The following is a 21,654-nucleotide window of genomic DNA, read 5'->3' on the forward strand; positions in this document are numbered from 1 at the left end:
ATGGCCTTTCCTCCCCTCCACATCGACTGGTCAGCATGGAGAAACAGGGCTGAGGCATAAACCGTTTCTTGCTCTCAGTAGCGGTGGCTCCACGATCAAGGCTGGTTCTGGGTGACAGCTGTGTTCACGTTTTGGGAGGATGTGACTTGATTTGGGACATACCTGCCTTGGTTGGCATAAGAGTGAGCAGCATATATAATGTCCCGTTTATTCTCTTCAAGCCACCTTCTCCCAGGACTCAAGTCTGTTCTGCTCTCCTGGTTACCTGATTCCCACGTGGTACTCATCTGTACTTGGACCCTTGGGGTCTTTGGGCTCATAGAAATATGTACTGGGTTTGAGGATCAGGACACAGAAAATGTGATTTGCTCTGCATGCATATTCTATGCTGGTAAGCTTGAGGGCTGAAAAAATCCTGTTGGAGTTAGAATTTTAGGGGAGAGAGGATGAGTCCTTGATGATTAAGGAATATGGCCAGAACTGCTAAGAGGCTGGAGGTGCCATTGACTTAGATAAGGTATGTTATGGGTGGAGCAGTTTAGGGGGAAAAATCAGACGTCTAATTTGGAGCTTGAAGATTCTGAGGGCTCTGTTAGATGTCCACATGGAGATGCTGAATGTGTAGTTAAATCCACCAGTCTGCAGTTCCAGGGAGAGATACTAGCCGTCAATACTGGTTGGTTGCTTGGCAATGTTTTGATGGGAGCTTCTTTTCACAGGATGCTTCACTTAAAGAAACAGTCAACTGGCAGCTCTGAGGACTTAGTATGTTAATTTGCTGGTGTAGAGTCAACATGGGTTATCATACATGAATGAATTAGAGTTGGTTTTGTATCCCAAATAATAAATTAGGTAGAATATTTGTAACCAACACCGTTTTCTGACCTGCACAAATGCAACTGCGAACAAGAAGTATTTCAAGGCGATTCTGTGATTGTGTCCCCAGCAAGTATAGATGTTATCTTCTTTTACCTTTTGGAAAAGGCAAACTTGCAGACTGGGTTTCGGATAGCACACTGGGCCAGGTGGATTGGATTTGTTCTGCTGGGAGCTGCTTTACCTGAGGGGATGGTGCCCAGCAGGTACCTGTGTGGCCTCTGATGATTCTTTCTTGGCACAGGTATTTACCTGAGTTTCCAGCTCTGGGCAGTAACATTCCTCCCTGCAGTTGGGATTCAGCACAATAACATACATCTTGTCAGTGATGTGTGTTTTTCAGGCCTGTAGGGAGGAAGGGAGCTCTGACTGATGCTCAGTCATGTACTAGAAAAACCTAAGGGTTGCTATTAATGTTACTGTCAACATAGGTAGCCAGACAATGAGACATTTGAGGGGTCTGGGGCATAAAGGAAGCTCTGCCCAAGTAACAAATTGTTAGCTCCAGGTACAAGTTTCAATGACTTTCCTCAGGCTGGGTGTCAGGAAAATGGAGAGGTAATGTTTTTTCCATCAGGGCTGCTCTCTTTGGCACATACATCTTTGGATGCATTTAATTTGGAGCTGGAAGGGATGAGGATGCAACAGGGTTGCTTTAGATGGGCCAGCCTCTGAGTAAGAGGTGGCTGTGGCAGGGAGGAATTGCTGGGCTGTGAGGGATGTTGCATGTCAAGTCTTCCACGACTGGGCCTGAGTGGGCGTTGAAAGCTAGAGAAGGGGCATGGCTGGCTGAGAGGCGCTCTTCCACCCCAGCTCCAAGCACGGACACCCAAGAGCACATTTAAGCCAACCATGATTTCCACAGCCTTTCTGTGGTTATCTTTGTCTATCAAGTGTATTTCTATCAGACAAGCCAAAGTGTTCAGCTCTGGGTTGTGGGGAGGGTGTAAGTTGGGAGGAGACTCAGAATAGTCAGGCCATATCACTCTGTATGAGACACATCTAGTATGAATGAGGAGGAAGGGGAAAGCTAGGTGCATTTGGATACCCGAGTGGAGAATGACGTTTTGGAGCTCGGAGTGGATGCTTCTTGCTGCTCATAGCGTTCTTTTAACATACACAGGGAGAGAAACTTAAGAGGTTTCTGCTACTGAAACATGTACCCAGCTAAATAATCTATTGGTGGAAAAAGAACAGTGACCCTCGAGGTGCTGAGCCCCGGGGACTGGTAACATATACGCCCGTTTCTTATTTCCTGAAAGGTTTGTCGTCTTCTAGGGGAGCCGGGCACCTCATCAGAGAGCACCCAGGCCCTTAAGAAACAAATCAGGACTCTAGGAAGATGAATTGCCGTGGCCTGGGCTAGAAACTAGTGAGGCTTATTAAATAACTGGCTCTTTCTACTCATAGTGTGCCTGAGTGACAAATGGTTAGCTTCTGCTGCAAGTTCAAGTGACTTTCCTCCGGCTGGTTGCCAGGAAAATGGAAAGGTAATGCTTTTTTTCCGTCTAGGACATTTAGGATTTAGCACACAGTCCTAAACAAGAGGTCTATCTTTGATTATGACCAAGGAGGGACTTTGCAGTCGTGGGTCCAGACACCACCTCTAGGTTGCCCATTTGGAGAACCTGGATGCAGCATTACCATGGGCCGTGTTTCCCAGGAAGCACTTAGAGAAGGAATGAGCAAAATTGGCCACAGTGGAAAGGCTGGGCTTGGGCACACAGTAGTTCCCTTCCATTTCCTTGGTCCAAAGAAGACATAGACCTTGTTGTTGTCAACTGGCCACTTGAGAGATGCCAGAACGGCCAAGCCACAGCTTGTAGGAGCAGTCAAGGTGACCTTGGCACAGAGGTTCTTTTTAAGACTTCCCCAGAAGAGACCCTTCAGCCCTGCCAGGTCTCTGTCACCAGGTTCGTGCTGTGTGGGCTGAGGAGGAGCTCTGAGTTCTGAATTCCTTGGTCCAAGATGTGAAGACAATGCAATGCGTGCCTTCTTTTCTCAAAGTCTTTCTCCATTCTGCAATAAGCCTTGTTCCTTGTAGGGCCTAGGAGAGGCAGCTGAGAGCTATTCAGAGCCCCATCTCAGTTTTCCTTTCATCCCCAGCTCCGCAGGCCTCAGTACGGCTCCAATTTGTCCGAGTCTCCTGCACCGCTGCTGGATGTTCTATGCACACAGGCTCTCAGGTCCAGAGCTGGTGCCCAGCAGGGCTCCTGCGTGAGAAGCTGGCTTGTTAGAGTTCAGGATTGTTGACTACAGATTGCGCTATTTTGCAGAAACCCCGCATGAGGCTCAGGTCCTGAAAAGCCTGTAGATTAGACTAAAAGATCTCAAGCTGTGAGCCAGCCTGAAGCAAACACTTTTCCGATCGTGGTAGCCGAAGAGCAAGTTGGGTCAGATAAACGGCCTGTCGGTGGAGACACGGTACACACAACAGCAACTAAAGCTGCTGCTTTGTTTTCCTGATCGCAGAGCAGGATAGTCTTGGTTTTGTGAACAGGACGGCTACTGCTGACCACAGACACTCACTCTCTGTTCATGCTGTATTCTCTGCTGAAACTAGTGATCTGTTTACACTCAGCATTTTCAGGAGGTCTTAACTAACGGTTGACTGTTGACTACACACAGGCTAGTCCAGCATTTCTAGGTGCTCAATAAACAGTTACTCATTATAGTGGAAATACCTTCCATGCCCAGCATTACGCTGTCATAAGCAAGATTCTATAAGGTACATCAGATAAACAAAGTTCCTTTGCTTTTTTTTTTTTTTTTGGATGGAGTTTTGTACTGTCACCCAAGCTAGAGTACAGTGGCAGTGGGTCGATCTCAGCTCACTGCAAACTCCGCCTCCTGGATTCAAATGATTCTCTTGCCTCAGCCTCCCGAGTAGCTGGGATTATAGGCACCTGCCAGCATGCCCAGCTAATTTTTGTATTTTTAGTAGAGATGGGGTTTCACCATATGGGCCAGGCTGTCGTCAAACTCTTGACCTCAGATGATCTACTCACCTCAGCCTCCCAAAGTGCTGAGATTACAGGCATGAGCCACCGTGCCTGGCCTTTAAAAAAAAAGCTTGAGGCATGGTCTTTGTTGCAGGATGGAGTGCAGTGGCACGATCATAACTCACTGTAACCTCATATTCCTGGGGCTCAAGGGGTCCTCCTACCCTAGCTTTCCAAAGACCTAGGACTACAGGCCCTTGCTGCCATGCCTGGCTAATTTTATTTATTTATTTATTTTTGTAGGGATGCGGGGGTCTCATATATTTGCCCAGAGGGTTCTTAAACTCTTGGCCTAAGCGATCCTCCACATTGGCCTCCCAGAGCGCTGGGATTATGGGCATGCACCACTGCACCTGACGCCGACTTCCTTTGCTCTTAAAGTCAGTTATGACAAAAATATGGTTAGATCACTGCAGATGAATGTTCAGCCTCAGAATAACATCATGTTTCGGGTCATTGAGAAAAGTTAAATAACTTCATATCAAACTACCATGCCACCCCTTTGTGATGGGGGCACTCTTCAGGGGCCCATTGCTTAAATATACCCCCAGGATGGGGAAATCTGACATGCCAGGGTTGGCCCACGGAAGTCACTGATGAGGCCCTTGGGAAGTCCAGATTCATGGTCCTCACCTCTAGATATCAGGACTCAGAGGGTTGAGGAGGTGTTTAAGCAGCTCTGCTTTTTAGGACAACCTGATGTGGCCAGGCTTACGAGTTATTGATTACCTTACAGCAAAAGGGGAATCAGGAGTTTTGGAAAGGAAAGAGTGGCAGGTCCCCAAGCAGCAGTCTGCCTCCTTCATGATTTTACCCTGCCCGATGGGTACTCAGCAATTCCGCTTTCTCAGCATCCTGAGGTCTTCATACTAGCCTGTGCTTACCCACCTGGAGGGGGCTGACTGGGGTTGATGGTGCCAATGCTCTTGCTCCCTCTGCCGGGAGTCAACTGTACTTCTGCAAGGAGAGGAGTGTGTGCCCCCGGGTCCGGAGTCTGGGATGGCACCCAGCGCAGGTGGTGTACGGGATTAGGAGGAGCAGCAGGTTTCCAGGTTACTTGTGCCTCACCTTCAATGTCCCCACCCTCCATCTCTCCTTCCCGAGTGGTATACATCTGTGTCTGTATCTCAAGCTTCTGTGGGTCTCTGCACACGGCATCTTTGTGGTGAATCACCCAGCTGAACTTAATAACATCTGACAGTTACTAAAACAGGAAACTAGAACTTTAATATTTCAGCAAAGGGCAGAGAACCCCATTTACTGCTGCCCAAGCCTACCGTAGCTCCTGCCCCTTTGGCGTCCTTTCGGTTAAGGTCCAGCACGCCACAGGTACACACTGCCCAGCAAAGATGAGATGCAGGGGTGAAACCTTTCTTTCAAACCTTTAGTTGTCTCCCAATGTTTCCAGTGCCGGGAGTCCTTAGAAAACTTCAGAAGGGTGGGGGCATGTCTCAGGAGCAGTGTCATGGGGGGACAGGCCGGGACTGGAGTTTTGACCCAGCAAAGGCCAGACACCATGGCCGGGAGCTATGGGGACAATGGCTGATAGGCAGGTTCCTCAGGAGGATGCTGGGTTGTAGACGATGGCAAGAGGCACCAGTTCCTAGACCTCTTGGTCCCCAGGCTGCCTGGAGCTCCCTCTTCTGCTCATCTCCATCTCTAAGCCCCCTCTCCTGCCAGGTTCTTCCCTGAATATGGGACTTTCTGATCAAGAAACGGGGTGGTCCTAGTTCCTGCCACCACCTGGCAGAAATGGTGGATGTATTTCCTGAATTCTCTATTCCGGTTTTCCCAAAGAACGCTTGCTGAGTATGGAGGTGCACCCAGTGCCTATCAATACCTCTACCTTGGCACCCTGCTGGTGTAGCAGCAGCTCTCAGCACAGCCCTGTGCCAGGAGCACACTGGGTTCTTGTTAAAATGCACACTCTTGGGCCTCCGCCAGGCTTTCTGGATCAGAACGTCTGGGAGAGAAGCCAAAGAATCAGTATTTTTATCACATTCTCCAGGTGATCTGCTTTGAGGAATTTTCTTTTTGTCCCAGTGTGAAAACACCACAGACATGTAGAGCATTGTTTCTCAGGGAGTGCGTTCCCTGATTTCTAGAAGTCTTCCTACAACTGTGCATTTAGAATGACTTGTCCCTGGTGTCCCTGCTCCACTGACCTTGCTGCAAAGCACAGGGAAGAGTTTGAGATGCTTATGGTGGTGCCATGGTGAAAGCCAAGTGAAGGGTCTTGACACCAAATGCTCCACTGTCCACGTGGCACCCTACCAGGGACACTCTTATGTAACCCTCCCATATTTTAGATAGATTCTAAAGCACACTGCTTTCAACATAAATGAAAAAATAGGATCCTAGTCTGTAGAGAGCTTGATCGTGCATTAAATTGTAAGAAGGGTCAGAAGGAAAAAAGAGATTGATTTTCAAAACTGACATATACAACATGACACTTTTCTTCTCTAATTATTTCTCTGATGACTCAATCTACAGTTAGAATATGTTGTACTGACATTGTTTTCTAGACAAGAGTTTCCCTGTTGGTGAAATATAATAAATTTGGGTGTAACTGCAGCTAAAATACGTTAGGTAAAAGTAATAAGTAAAATTAGAAATTCCTACTAAAATTTACAGTTACTGGGAAAGGCATGCTTTTAAAATTTTCATATGGAGCCAGGGGGTTTGCACATGTTTTGTATCTTGGCGAATAGTTAAAACAAAGAATCCTCCTTTTCCTCTCCTCGTCCTGTGCCTTAACTCACTGTCGGTGCATTTTTCTGGTTGTTTTAGGCAATTCTCTGCCTCTGTCATTTTTGGAAGGTGGGCATATGAACAAACTTGAAACCTGGATTAAGTCTTCCCCACAAGTCACCCCTTCATTGAGAGAAACAGAAATACATGCTTGATAAATTTAGGAAACAGCGACGTTTGTACAACCCAGCAGTGAAAGCGAAAGCGCACAGCGGTAAAAGTCTCTAGTATGTGCTGGAAGAGGCACAAATCTCGCAGCATTGCTGACGCAGTTCCATCCACTGTCCAGTTTTCCCTGTGTTATTGGGAGTCAACAAATTAAAAGCATGAGTCAGAGTAACTCTGTCCTCAAGACTTGCTAGCATTTCATCGCAACGTGAATAATTTATCACTCCTGGTTACATTATTTAAGATGTTAAGTGCAGCTACTGTGCCCTGGAACCTGAGCTGCCACTCTCAGGACTGGCAGGAAAAATGTGTTGCACACGTTTTAATAGGGCGATGTTATTAGACAGGCATTGGCCACTCTGGAGGATTAAATGATTTGTTTGAGATCACATTTCTGAATGAGAACGGGGTGACTGTGTTTCTCTCTGGGTGATCTGTCTGAAATCAATTCTTCAAGTTTGTCCCCCTCCTCTAGAAGCAATGCATGCCCTTTAAGAAGTTTAAAAATATTTTATATTTTTGTAAATAATTTAGCCAGCAAAGCAAGAACTTCCGTAGGAAAATTGAAAAACAAAACAAAACAATAAGTCATTGTGGTAATTTGCCTTAATAAAACCGAATACTGATTCTTGGAATTGGATTGCTCTTCAGGGCCTGAACGTGGAAAACTTCTATATTCTGTGTTATTGGAAATAATGAAAGCAAGGAAAAGCTTATTTTAACATTTCTGTTCCTCTCCGCACCTTACTTTTATCTTTTCAAGTGTACATTTGAAGCTTCCTTTTCAAGTGTACATTTTACGGTGATCTCAACCCATTAAATTGACTTTTTCCTCCTCTGTTGCCAGGAGGCCGATCAATGTCTGTCCAGGCCAGCAAATCATCCACAGGCTTCTTTGAATCTGGCCAGTCCTAAGGAGTTCAGGAATGCAACTTCAGTATAGCAAAGACTTCCCCAAGCTACACTGAACACTTGGCTGACAATTCACAACATGGTGACGGCATCCTTTCTTTCCTTCCTGAGACTGGCCTGCAGCTCTGCCAACATTACCTGAACAGGAGATGTCGGAGTCATCAGAACTGATACTTGACAGTGAGAGAAGGAATTGATTTTCCCAGATTTCAAAGTAGAATGTGACTTTTAAAAGGTTTCAAGGTTTTTGTGAATTCCATGAAGTTACTAAGTAAAAGCTGCAAATTCATCATAATTTTTCTCAACACTCAACACTCCCACTTGTTAATCCAACAAATGGTAGATAAAAGTCTGCATTTTGCCATAACTTTAAAAAGTTTTGATTATCTTAAAGCATATGAAGATGATATTTATGTATATTTAATATGCAGGGATATTACTACATATTATCAGTGAAATGTGAGTATAAACATGAGGGTCAACCAGAAGTCTACAGTTGACTCTCAAAACTGAGCTCAGTTAAAATAAGGTTCAATCCTAATATGGAGATTCATGTGCCTTAATATCTCATGAAGTATTTACATGAAGACATTCATTTTTATCTGTCCCTTATCAGACTTATTTGAATCTCCTCAAATGAATTACATGTGACTTGTGCTTTGTAGAGGGTGGGCCTCACCTACTATGCATACCATGAAAAACTGGAAATGGGCATTGTAGTCTTTAATTAATAAAAAGGAAAACACCAAAAAATGTGTATTGCCTTTCTTAACTCTTCAGTCTTCAGATGGTAGTTTAAAGAATCAGTGTTCAGGAACCAAGTCGTCTTCTTTTTTTTTTTCTTTTTAAGAAATTTTTGTTTATGGATCTGATAAAATCTAGATCTCTAGCATTTATTTTATTTTTATTTTTTGGAAAGAAAGAAAAAAAAAGGAGTGAAGGGGAGGAAGAAAGAGGAAGAAAAAGAGGGAGAGAAAATGAGAATGTAGCTTTATTCTAAAAATGGGTATTAATAATGGCTGATCAATATTTTGTGTATTTAAAATGGAGAGCTCTATAAATATTTATTTACTTGTTCTGGATCTGAGTTCAAGTCCTGGATATCCTTGTTAATTTTCTGTCTCGTTGTCTAAATCTCTTTATGGTAGTGATAAAGGTGGTAGTTTAAAGAATCAGTATTCAGGAACCAAGTCTTTTCCAAGAAGGAAATAGGAGCCTTTGGTTAAAACCCATCCCATCTTCACATTTATCTTTGCTGACTGCACATTCACTTCATTTAAAATTAACATGAATGTTGTTATGAAGAATGAATTGCTGCCTTTCCCAAATATTTTTCCTTTTTCCATGTAGATACATCAGTGAATTTCACTGCCCATTTTCCCCCTTCATATTTAACCCAGAGGCAAGACTGATTTGACCGTGCTCTGAACTGATTGGTGCAGATTTCTATGCTGGTTATAATTAGCAACAGCTCTGAGCCCATCAAGCTCAACCATGCTATTGCTAAAGCAGAATTTAACGTTTAAAATGTGTCAGGATTTTAGTGAATTCCTTACAAATACTTAGTAATAGTTGCAAATTTGTCGTGATGTTTCTCATAGTTCACTCCTGCTAGCTAATCCAATAAATGGTAGTCTTATACTACCATGATTTATAAAATACTTTAATGATCTTAAATCAGATTCAGCCCCTACCCAGGATCTTCCTGTAAACAAGAAACTAACTGAAGGAGTGTATTAGTCTGTTCTCATGCTGCTAATAAAGACACACCCCAGACTGGGTAATTTTATAAAGAAAAAGAGTTTTAATGGACTCATGGTTCCACATTGCTGAGGAGGTCTCACAATCATGGTGGAAAGTGAAGGAGGAGCAAAGGCACGTCTTACATGGTGGCAGGCAAGAAGGAACTGCCCTTTATAAAACCATCAGATCTCATGAGACTTATTCAGTATCATGAGAACAGCATGGGAAAAACCTACCTCTGTAATTCAGTTACCTCCCACTATGTTCCTCCCACAACATATGGGGATTATGGAAGCTATAATTCAAGATGAGATTTGGGTGGGGAAACAGCCAAACCATATCAAGGGGTATTTTCTGGCACCCTGTGGAGACAGGCACGTGTTTTGATTGGCTGGTGCTCATACTGTATTCATTCTGAGTGGTCAGTGCCCGTACAATATCAATTCTAATTGGGTAGTGTTCATGCCTTACACGTTGTCATCTATTATTTTGAATATCATCTCTGCTGAGAGGATCCTGAGGGGGAAAAAAAGGTCATCTCTTTTAGGACCATGTTCCTAATGTGAGAAAATTGGCTGCTTATATTCTTGGAAGTAGAATTGAAATGCAAAATCTCAAAAACCCATAAATATTGCTATATCATATTCCCAAGAGTCTTTTCAAGGGAAAAAATTGCCAATCCAACTGGTTAAAAATGAGACTCATTTAGTGTACTAATTTCTTTATTCCCTGCCAATGTGGTTCTGTTTTTCCATTGCAATCCTGGAATGAATACAAGAAGAGAAAGACAACAAGGTTCTTGAGTGTCTTTCGGCAGAGCTAATGGGTGAACACCGTACTCTTCACTTGATAGTTTACACTTCTTAAACCACTACAGAATTTGGATCCTAAGATAAGACAAATGCCATGTCATTTATGCCTTTTGTATCTTTTACAGCACCTGACATACTGCAAGTGTTCAGCAAATATTGACATTAAACAGGTCGATATTAAGAAAGGCTGTACATTAAATGCAAGAAATAATTGCCATTTGCTTGCTATAAGAATAATATTTGTGGCAATTTTGAGAGTCAAGGGGGTTGCATATAAAATATAACTGAAATTTAAGTGTTGAAATCTGGAGGACAATGGCCAACCATTTCCATAGAAGTTCCTCCAACTTACTATGCGCTTGTGAGTCGCACTCAAAGTGTGTTTTCATTTATCAGATTACGGGATTATTTTTGTGGTGTCACTTCTGAATAAGTTCTTCCTACTGAATCTGACTCCAGGAGTAAGGTTTCTCAAAGAGATGTCCTGGCCAGTGTGTATTTCACATTAGGTAGATACATTATTTGAACAGAACTATCCAGAGCTGCCCTGTTCAATCCTGTAGCCACATGGGGCTATTTAAATTTACATTATTTAAACTAAATAAAATATAAGATTCATTTTCTTGGTTGCACTGGTCACACTGCAAGGGTTCAGTGGCTCCGTGTGACCAGTGGCTACTTTATCGGACAATGCAGATGGAATTGGTGCCTTTCCATTGCTGCAGGAAGTTCTGCAGGAGTGCTCATCCAGAGATAGCTACTTGGAAATGACCTTGATGTGTCAAGCATGGACTCTTACATAAACTCACAATCCGTGTTTCCTTCAGCATGATGTCTGTGCACTCAGCCAGTTTCTATTTAGGAATCCTGTAACACCCAAGGCAGTTCTCAACTGAATATGGTGTTTTGCTGATGTGGTGAATTCTTATCTCACTTCTGCGATGCAGAGAGAGCTGTGGCAGACTCAGGGGGGTGGGATGAGAGCAGTCAATCAAAGCAAAACATCATGGTCAAGGTTGTTTCTCAGGAAGATGCAGCTCTCTGCTAATAAATAGGCAATGAAGGCTGCAAATTTATCTAAACAAATATCCCTCAAAGCTTTATGCCATAAAACCCTAGGCAGGGAAACCATACCTGCCCATCATCCCTCCCAGCCATCTTTTACTTTGTTAGTCTGTCAGATTCCAATGCATGCAGCCAAGGCTCTTCCATAGTTTACTCAGAGTAGGACCTAAGTAGTAATGCCAATACCTTGAAGACAATCGAGAGCGTGAGAGCTGCCCCTGCTCTGTGTGGCCCTGACCTGGGAAAACTCTTAGGGATGCTAAAGTTTGGTTGCACATTCCTACGAGTTTAATGACATAAAAAGGTCAATGGATGAAGCTGGGCACGGTGGCTCATGTCTGTAATCCTAGTACTTTAGGAGGCCATAGTGCCAGATTGCTTGAGGCCAGGAGGTGGACATTAGCCGGGGCAACCTGGCAAAACCCCATCTCTACTAAAAATACAAAAATTAGCCAAGCATGGTGGTGCATGCCTGCAGTCCCAGCTACTAACGAGGCTGAGGCACAAGAATTTTTTGAAGCTGGGAGGTAGAGGTTGCAGTGAGCTGAGATTGCACTACTGCACTCCAGCCTGTGCAACAGAGTGAGACTTCATCTCAAAAAAATTTAAAAAAAATGGTCAAGGGTTGGGTCAGAGCAAAGAAGAGATGCCATGCCAGTACCTGAACCTGTACCTGTCATCAAGGTGCTTGTTGATGTCTTTGGGGAAGAACACCGTCCTGTGTAAAGGCGAAGGATGGTACTTTCCGTGGGACAGATGAGAATTCGAAGAGTTCAGAGGTGGGGGAATCAGGTGAGAGCAGGACAGGAAGCGAAGGTTCAGGGGAAGGTAGTGTGAGGTGAAGGTCTTTTTAGGTAGGTGGTTCGGCAAGCCCAGGCCATTCCTGTAGGCCTGAGGAGCTGTTGCCATCCACTGGACCAAGAGGGCAGGGAGAGATTGATGGAGCAGTGTGGAGAGGGCCTCTGACTGCTGCCGTGGCCACACCCTGAAAACCTGGCAGGGAGGGAGTCAGAGTGACAGGAATCCAGCCATCCACTCTCTCTTTTTGGTCTCCTGCTCACACCTACCCAACCAGAGCCAGAGGTCCTGGAGCCCATCAGTGTGGTCCATATGGGTCAGTCTCCTGAGGGGACTGTGCTGGATGCAGGAGGTGGGAGGGGCAGGCAGAGCATTTAGCAAGGAGACATTGATGAATGGAGAATGTAAAGGAGATGAGAGGAGAATTAATGATGCATGTGAAGTCAGAAGGAGGGTGTTTTGCCTGGTCGTGCTCCACTGCTTACCTTCCTTAGGAATGAAGCCATTTATGAGAAAGGTGTATGAGCCGGGAGCGCTGCCCACCGAAAATTTACTGAAAGTCATTGACAGGTTGCAGATGGGTAGGAGAAAAGGCATACAAATTTATTTAATGTGTGTACAAGGGAGCCTTCAGAATAAAGACCCAAAGATGCAGGGGAAATTGTTTTTACTCTTAACAGTGTATGGACAGCAATGTAAAAATATGATTGGACACAAAGGGCAAAACTTAATGCTAATAGACTGAGTGGGGAAATCCAGCATGTCCTGTCTGTCTAGATTCTTCTTGGCTTCTCTGAGTATCATTCCTTCCCACTGCATGTGGGGCAGGACTCACTCTGGAATGGGAGTCTTATGATCTGTAGCCAAGCAATATCTTGCTTGGTCAGATAATTTCTTCACATCCAGTTTTTACGTAGAACAGGTTTAAGTTTTATGGCTGGCTTCAGAGAAAACAAAGTTCTAGTGTCTATGACCTGCCTTGGGAAAGAGGGATTGTATTTTTAGCTAGCCTTGGGAAAGAATGGGACTGAGAGACAAAAGGGGAGGAGAAGATCAAATAAACATTTTTGCTTCTGAGGTCTTTACTTCGGGGTATTATTTTCTGAGCCCCAACAGAGAGCATCATTGGGAGGAAAGGAATTTGGCTGCATTGAACTTGAGTAGCTCCCATGTTTGGTACCCAGTTTCATCTCAGTAGAACAAGAGGATTGGATGGCAGGCCCTTGAAGTCACTTCTGGCACTTATCTCATGGAGATGTTCTCTCTCTCACACACACACACACACACACCCTCACCTGACATGACCCAGCTGTTAAGACTGAGACTGCGCTGTTGGAATGCGTGCAAGCATCTCTTGTCCCTGCCACACTGGGAGGGAACTGTGTTTTTAAGGATGGTAAATATTTAATTTACACCCAGCGCAGTCTGTAAATCACGCCACAGGTAGTGATAGCCTCAGGGAAAACTCACTCTCCAGCATTTACCAAGCAGATGTTCCAACCTCTTAGCCCAGACCTCTACAAAATGCAGTGTGGGGCAGCAGGTTGGGTCCCTGACCGAAAGCAGCCTGATAATTGTCTTTCCTCTTTTCTTGGGGGAGTCATGTCATCTATAAAAATACAATGGGATTCTGAACCTGAGGACTGGTGGGGAGATTTGTGAGAATTATTGCCCCATCGATGGTCAGACTGAGACATTCACGCCCTGCCTCTTAATAATACTGGCTTGATGCTGTTGAAAATGGATAAAGTTCCAGGAAACTCTATGGAGAAATGTAGTACAGAACGTATTGATTATATTTCTCTTCAGAAACCTTAAGAATTTATGCCTGCGGAAGCCCGTTTTGAACAGGAAAGTTTACCCAAAGCCTATACCACATTGTACCTTGGGAGTAAATCTCTTGTCTTTGATTTTTCAAGCTCATAGTTGGAAGGACTTGAGCTCAAATGAGACTTTGGGCTTTTGAGTTAATGCTGGAATGAGTTTAGAGTGTAGGGGAGTATTGAAAAGGGATGAGTGTGTTTTGCACTGTAAGGACATGAGCTTTGCGGGGCCAGGGTTGTAGTAATATGATCTGGATGTCTGTCCTCCTGATACTCATGTTGAAATGTAATCCCCAATGTTGTGTAAATGTGCATGTGTGTGTGTATAAATATATGGTATGTGTGGCTAGGTGTCTGTGTGTATATGATACGTAGTGTGTATATGTGTGTATAAACATATATGTGGTGTATGTCTGTGTGTTTGTATGTCTCTCTGTGTGTGCATATATGGTCTGTATATGTGTGTATGTGGGGATTTGTGTGTGTGGGTGTGTGTCTGTGTTTGAAAAGCAAGGAAAGGAGAGAAACATTTGTTTTGTGTCTGCTACAGGGGTCAGCAAACTATAGTCCACAAGCCAAGTCCAGCTTGCTGCTTATTTTTATATGGACTGCAAACTAAGAACAATTACTACATGTCCAAGTGGTTGACAAAAATCAAAAGAAGAACTATAATTCATGAAATGTGAAAGTTACATGAAGTCTAGATTTCAGTGTCTCACAAGGAAAGTGTATGGGAACATGACCAGGGCTCAGTCACACATGGTCTGTGGCTACTATCATGCCACAATAGTGGAGCTGAGCAGTTGTAACAGCAACTGAAAACAGACTACCTGGCCCTTTGCAGAAATCGTGTGCCCGCCCCTGGTCTTCCTCACGTGGAAACTTTTCATGGCTTACCTCATTTAGTCCGCCCTTAATCCTGTGGTGCTTTTTTGTCTTCATTGTACCAAGGCTTGAGGTAAGGGCAGGAACCTGGAGTCACGTAGCTTTTGACCCCACGGTGGGCACACTATCTATTCTCCCTACCAGGTGACACCTCCCCGTGAACCTCCATCACTCTTAGGATAAAATGTAGGCTGGGCGCCGTGGCTCACATCTGTCATCCCAGCACTTTGAAGGCCAAGGCGGGTGGATCACCTGAAGTCAGGAGTTTGAGACCAGTCTGGCCAACATGGTGAAACCCGTCTCTACTAAAAATATAAAAATTAGCCTGGTGTGGTGGCAAGTGCCTCTAATCCCAGCTACTCTGGAAACTGAGGCAGGAGCATCACTTGAACCTGGGAGGCAGAGATTGCAGTGAGCTGAGACTGTGGCATTGCACTCCAGCCTGGGCAACAAGAGTGAAACTCCATCTCAAAAAGAAAAAAAAAATTAAGATCCTACCATGGCTTAGGAGGCCTGGCCAGGTCTAGCCCCAGCCCAACCCTGGCTGTGCACCTGTCTCTCCCCACAAATCACACTCTGGTGCTTGTAAGGCAGAAAGTCCCTCAGGCCCCCGTGCCTTGCCTGTCTCGGGGCCTTGGTGCTTCTGCTTGGGCATCCCCCTGCAGCCACTTCCCAGATGCAGAGGCAGCAGCTCGTTTCTTCCCCAGCATTGTCCTGTGATTCTGTGAGGGCTAATTGCTGTAGTGGATCACTCAACACACATCATTTGTGTCATAATGCTTCCCTGATGGGACTCTAATGGGTACACCCTCCCTGTGCCCTACCAACCCCCAGACTGGATTCGTGCTTCTGTTACAACGTCACCTTATGCTTCTCCTTCAATTGTGATCGCTAATGACATAATTGTCTGCATAATTATTCATTGGATGCTTACTTTCCTGCTAAATTCCATGAAGGCGGGTAGGCTCCATGCCAGCCTTGTCCCCACTGCGGCTATCTAGATTAGACTATGCATTTTCTATGCAGAATACTTACAGAATGAAGGATTTATTCTAAAAGCAGAGAGGGAACATGAAAATTGATTTTGCTTTTAAGTGGTGGTTCACATTGTTCTCAGAATCTCTCAGCTGTCTAGAACCATTGATTGGTAAGTGCACAGGAGTGGCCACTTTCCACTGGCTGGCTCACCTGGTATCCCAGCTTTTCAAAACAGGGAGACACAGGCACCCCCATGTGGCTGAAAGACACACCTTTAGGGTAATTATCATAAGTAATTTTTTTTTTTTTTTGTCCAGGGGGTCACTGTAGAGTTGGATTTTCCCTTTGGAGAGTCTCAGAAGCATGATTCAGAGGAATGAGCCTGGAAAGAAGAGACTGAGCCTAGTGCCAATTTGCTGTGCAGCCTTGGGCATGTCACGTGACTCATCTAAGAAACGTGCTCACTGGTAAATACCTGGTTCTTCTCCCAGTGTGCCCATAGGAGCTTGAGCTTCTTAATGATTGACAGGTGCTCATGAACTTTTCATTGGGGGGACGATTTCTGGATGTATTCTGCAATACTTAAGAAATGCTTGCAAAACTTTCCAATATCCCCAGAGACATTGAAGTAATTGATAAGACTGCTTATGTGAGACAACTTGTCACTATAAATATTTTGTCATATACAAAAATATAAAATATGGTGGTTATTATACATGTAAGTTACTCTGAATCTCCATGAATGCAATACCTTGGATATCAGGGGAAGGCTAAAGTTAGCTTTGCTAGGAACTTCATCAAGAATTGCTTGGCATTTTAGAAAACACATCACCAATAGCACTGCCATTTGTAGTCTTGAGTTGATAATAGAACACACATATACCCATTTAATTTATAACTGTTGAATTTCTGGTAGTTCCAAGTATAGGTTTGACAGCTTCATATGTCTGCTGGTGTAGTCCTATCAGACACCGCATTGCTAAGTCATAAACAACTTTCCTTTAGATCTGCTTTATCACATATAGTGAAGCGTGTTGGAGTTTTTTGTCTAGAAGTTTAGGTATATAAGTAAGTTCCCTAATCAATTAATTTCAGAATAGTAAAATAAGCATTGCAAAATAATTGTTATTCAAAATGAGGCTGCATTGGAAAGCACTGGAGTCTTTAGACTATCTGAATGCCAATATCCTTTCAGCTTTAAAATACGCCTGCATTTTCCCCATTCCACAATGCCACATTTGATTTCTAAAGGAGGTTTGGCAAAGGGAAAAGAGAGAAAACCCAAAATTAGCATGTTCAGGTATCGATATCTTCTTCCATCTGTTCTTCTTCTTAACCGAATATTTGCATATTTATTGAAATCTTTTAGAGCAATGGAGGAGCACTGTGACATCAAAGCTTCTTGGGAATTGTGCTGTGCTTGACATTGTCTTGTTTGCAAAATAGATTTTTCCAGCATAAAATGAATTTAGCATTTAGATGCAACAAAACTTGCCATTTCACTGAGATATGGGTTCTGTGTCTGCCTACGATGTAGAAAACTGGAAAGAATGTCATTCAGACTTTAAGGAGAAAAAAGCAGATTAACTACCAAATCATGGCTTTTCCTGAATCCAGCAGAGAGCCAGAGAACTAAGATCAAGGGGCAATCAAGCAGCTGGCCATCCAAGAAAGAGTCTCTCCCCCAAGAAAAGGAAGTGCACGAGCACTGAAGCAGAGCGCAGGAGGGAGGCATTTGTGCCGTCAAAGGGTTTGGAAGAAACCGGCCAAGGTTTTAACAACTGGCTAAGGCCTCGTGGGACTAGTAGAACAACAGGGAAATGCAGGGGTTCACACTCACTCACAGACTCTTCTGTAGACTTCCACCAGTGACCCCTAAGAAAGATTGTGGAGGGGAGCTGGAGAGAGCCTCTTTGGTAGTGCAGGCCTATAGGGCATGATTGGCACCACTGAAGGGGTCGGGGTCCTGGGTGGCAGGGAGGAGGGGAAGAAGCAGAAAACCCCACCCTTCTGCCTGGTGGTTCCCTCACTGCAAAAGCCTTCAGCTGTTGACAGAGGAGGCAGCGGAATTTGTAGCCTCCAAGGCATAGGAACGGACCCACTGCTGCTAAGGGAAGGCTAGAAGACAAAGTCCTCTACTCTGGGACAGAAAAGACCCTGGGCTAGTGTATTAGTCTGTTTTGTGCTGCTATAAGGGAATACCTTATAAAGAAAAGAGATTTATTTGGCTTATGGTTCTGCAGCTATACAAGAATCATGGTGCTGGTGTCTGCCTGGTTTCTGGTGAGGCCTCAGGGAGCTGCTACTCATGGCAGAGGGTGGAGAGGAACAGAAAGTCACACGGGGAGACAGGGAGTGAGAGAGGGAAGGGAGGTCCCAGACTCTTTAGCAATCAGATCTCATGTGAACCCACTCATTACCATGAGGATGGCACCAACACACTCATGAGGGATCCGCCCCTGTGGCCCAAACACCTCCTGCTAGGTCCATCTCCAACACTGATGATTACATTTTGACATGAGATTTGGAGGGGACTAAAATTCCAGACAATATCCCCAGACTCTTCCTATCCCTAGGGGAGGGTAGGAAGGCTCACAGCAGCTAGAAAGCAGTGCTTGGCTTTCACGGGAGAAGGGTCGGGGACATTTAGAAAGCTGCTGGAGGGTGCCAGGATATTCCACCCGAAAATATATCTCTTCAGCATATGGATTATTTTGAGCTAAAGGCCACTGACAACCAGCAGATGCAGAAAAAGCTCTAAAAATAGGGCAAAGTTTTCTTTATGTAAAAGAAATTTACATTTAGGAAGGAAATTTCCATTTGGAAATGTGTCTCCTTCTCCCATACCAGGAAGAGGAGGACTCTTAACTTTTATCAATGGAGAAGACACAGACTTAAATTTGCACAGAAAATCTAACTAAATAACCTTTGTTTGCTCTACTTTCGCTGGTCCAATTCCCATAACTTGCCACCTTCCCTTCCCACTCCCCAGATTCCCCTAACCTCTATTCCTTCATTTAACCTAACATGGTATATAAGCCTCAATCATCTGCCACCTCCCTGAGATGGATTTTTTGTTTCTTTGTGAACTCCCAAGCATTTTTCGTAATTAAAACTTTTTTTCTCTTCCTAATCTGTCCTTTATCAGTTTGATTCCCTGACCCCAGCCATTGAACTTAGGAGAGTAGAGGGAAAAACATTTTCCTTCCTTATGCTTTATTCTTAGGCCCCAAACACACAAGGACTAAGACTGATGTAAGCCCAGAAATCCCCTTGAGACTTCCCACCAGCCTAGCAAGCACTGAGTGACAAACAGCAGCATCCACTGCTGTGAAGGACAGCGCTTGAAGAAACACCCTCTGTCAGGCTGGCACATAGGGTTGTGCAAAAGCTGAGGATGGAGTAGGATCAGTGAGAAAACCCTCTGAGCACTAAAGCTCCCTTCCTAAGCAAAAGCGTTGGTAATAGGATGCTTTGGCATAGGGATGGTAACTGTATGAGTTTACTCCGGCTGCTGTAACAAAGTGCCCAGACTGCAGTGGCTGAAAACACAGAGACCTATTTTCTTATAATTCTAGAGGCTGGAAGTCTGAGATGAAGATGTCGCAGGATTGGCTCCTTTGAGGCCCCTCTCCTTGACTTGCAGACGGCCATCTTCTCCCCATGGTCTCACATAGCCTTTTTGTGGTGTGCATGCATCCCTGCCCTCTTTAATAAAGACATCAGTCAGACTGGATTAGGCCTCAATTCTGACTTCATTTAAACTTAATTATCTCTTTAAAGATCCTATCTCCAAACACAGTCACATCGAGGGTTAGGGTTTCAACACAGAAATTTGTGTGGAGGGGACACAATTCAGTCCATAACAGTAACCGTAGCTGAAAACAGAAACCCAAAGCCATTCAGTCCGAACTAGATTTACTCAATGCTGCTCCTTGTCTTAAAAAAAAAAAAAATCGCCTATAGTAAGCAGTTTTCCTTCACGGCTTCCATTTTTAAGGGCTGCCTATGGTTTCTCTGAGTGCATTTCCTGTTCTTTACTTATGCCCTTGCCTATCATATTTTAGATTTGTTTAATTTTTTTTTCTGTAAGGAAAAATCCTTATGCATATCTTTTCCTATAGTTTGAAATAGTCCCTTAAGATAGGTTCTGAAAAGAGAAACTACTGCACCAAAGGTCAGGACTCCTGTCATGGGCTGAATTGTGTCCCTACAAAAGTCGTATATGGAAGCCCTGGGTCCCAGTGTGATGGTATTGGAGATGGGGCCTTTGGAGGTAATTAGGGTAAGTGAGTTCATAAGGGTGAGGCCCTAAGCCGATGGAACTGGTGACTTTATAAGAGGAGGGGGAGACACCCAAAAGTTCTGTCTCCAGCTGTCATGTGAGGACACAGCCAGAAGGTGGTCATCTGTAACCAAGAAAAGAGCCCTCACCAGGAATGGAATTTGCTGGCATTTTGCTCTTAAACTTCTAGTTCCCAAAACTGTGAAAAAATAAACTTCTTCGTTCAAGTCACCCAGGCTGCAGTATTTTGTGTGAGTCCAGGCAAATAAATTCAGCCCCTTTCCTATGCATTACTTCTCAATTAAAAAAAAAAGTATCAACCTGCCCTTGTCTATATTAACAGCCATCTGCTTTTTTTCTGTTTATATAAACTTGTTTTGTTCTTATGCCTTCTAAATGAACTTTTCTGTCATCTGTAAATGACAATTCACATGCATTCCCTCATGTAAATAATTTACAAAGCTGTGTGTCAGATTCTAGCCCTAATATCCAATAATTCAAAATCATACATTTTGTATCTTTAAGCTCATCAATAACAAAGTAGTTCTTCTGATTTGATACTTACCTGTTTTTCTCTATTTTTTGATAATCCTGTTCAGGTACCAGGAAACACACACATAATAAAAATATTCTTCCTCCAAAAAACTCAAACCCCAAACCCCAAATTAAAAAAATCCTAGTCATACAAATTCATTTGTAACCTCTGTATTTTAACATAAATATTTTTCTAAAGTGTATTTATATATATCTTAATACACAAAAAATGTTAGTTAAATCCTTGTTGCTATGAAATAATTTGTGTTAGTTTAAAAAATGGAAAGGAAAACTTAAATAAAACACTTTTATGTGAGTCAGCAAATACTGTGAGTAGAAATTACATAAAAATTAAACATGAATTACCAATGATTTACCATCATTGAACAATTTGACTTCTAAGATAAACCCTTGACTCACATGAGAAAATGGCCTCTGTGGGACTCCAGACGTATCATGTCAATGGAAGGCCAAATTTTATTCTGAACATTTATTTTATTATCTTTGATAGAAGCGACTTCAAAGTCAGGCAATAAACATTTATTAATCTTCCAAGGTTTCTTAGGACATAAAGTGCTATCGTCATAGAATTCTCAAGTTACTGGTTTTGTGAAAGTGTTTTCAGGTTGAATGTTGATTGCAATTTTCCCTGTGGACTTGCATTTGACTTCTCACACGAGCTAACACTATCCGAGGGAGAGAAACTTCTTGCTTCTCAGGTCTATTTACTCTCTATTTCTTCAAAGACTGACCACATTGCAGCCAATGTATAGGTCAGGACTTTTTGAGATATTAGTGGAATTTTCAGATGAGCCTGAATTGCCACTGTCTTGGTTTGTTTTATGATGCTCTAGCAGATAACAGAATAGATAATTTAGAAAAAAAAAGAAATTTATTTCTGCTCATTTTGTTCTGCTCTGATCGTCATTATTTCTTTTCTGCTGCTGGGTTTGGGTTTGGATTGTTCTATTTCTCCAGGTCTATGAGGTGAGACCTGGAATTGTGTATTTGCACTCTTTCGG

At 43.5% G+C, this 21,654-nt stretch overlaps 1 protein-coding gene across 1 annotated transcript in view; it reads left to right on the forward strand.

Annotated features, from left to right (window-relative positions):
• Positions 1–8,415, forward strand: part of IGSF5 (immunoglobulin superfamily member 5) — a 40,084-nt gene extending 31,669 nt beyond the window's left edge. Inside the window, exon 8 of the mRNA XM_035282964.3 lies at positions 7,645–8,415. Coding sequence (XP_035138855.1) covers positions 7,645–7,740 — 96 coding nt within the window. The 3' untranslated portion in view covers positions 7,741–8,415. The remainder of the gene's footprint in view (positions 1–7,644) is intronic.
• Positions 8,416–21,654: the final 13,239 nt, after the last annotated feature.

The sequence above is a fragment of the Callithrix jacchus genome, chromosome 21 (assembly GCF_049354715.1).
Source record: "Callithrix jacchus isolate 240 chromosome 21, calJac240_pri, whole genome shotgun sequence".
In the NCBI taxonomy this organism is placed as follows: domain Eukaryota; kingdom Metazoa; phylum Chordata; class Mammalia; order Primates; family Cebidae; genus Callithrix; species Callithrix jacchus.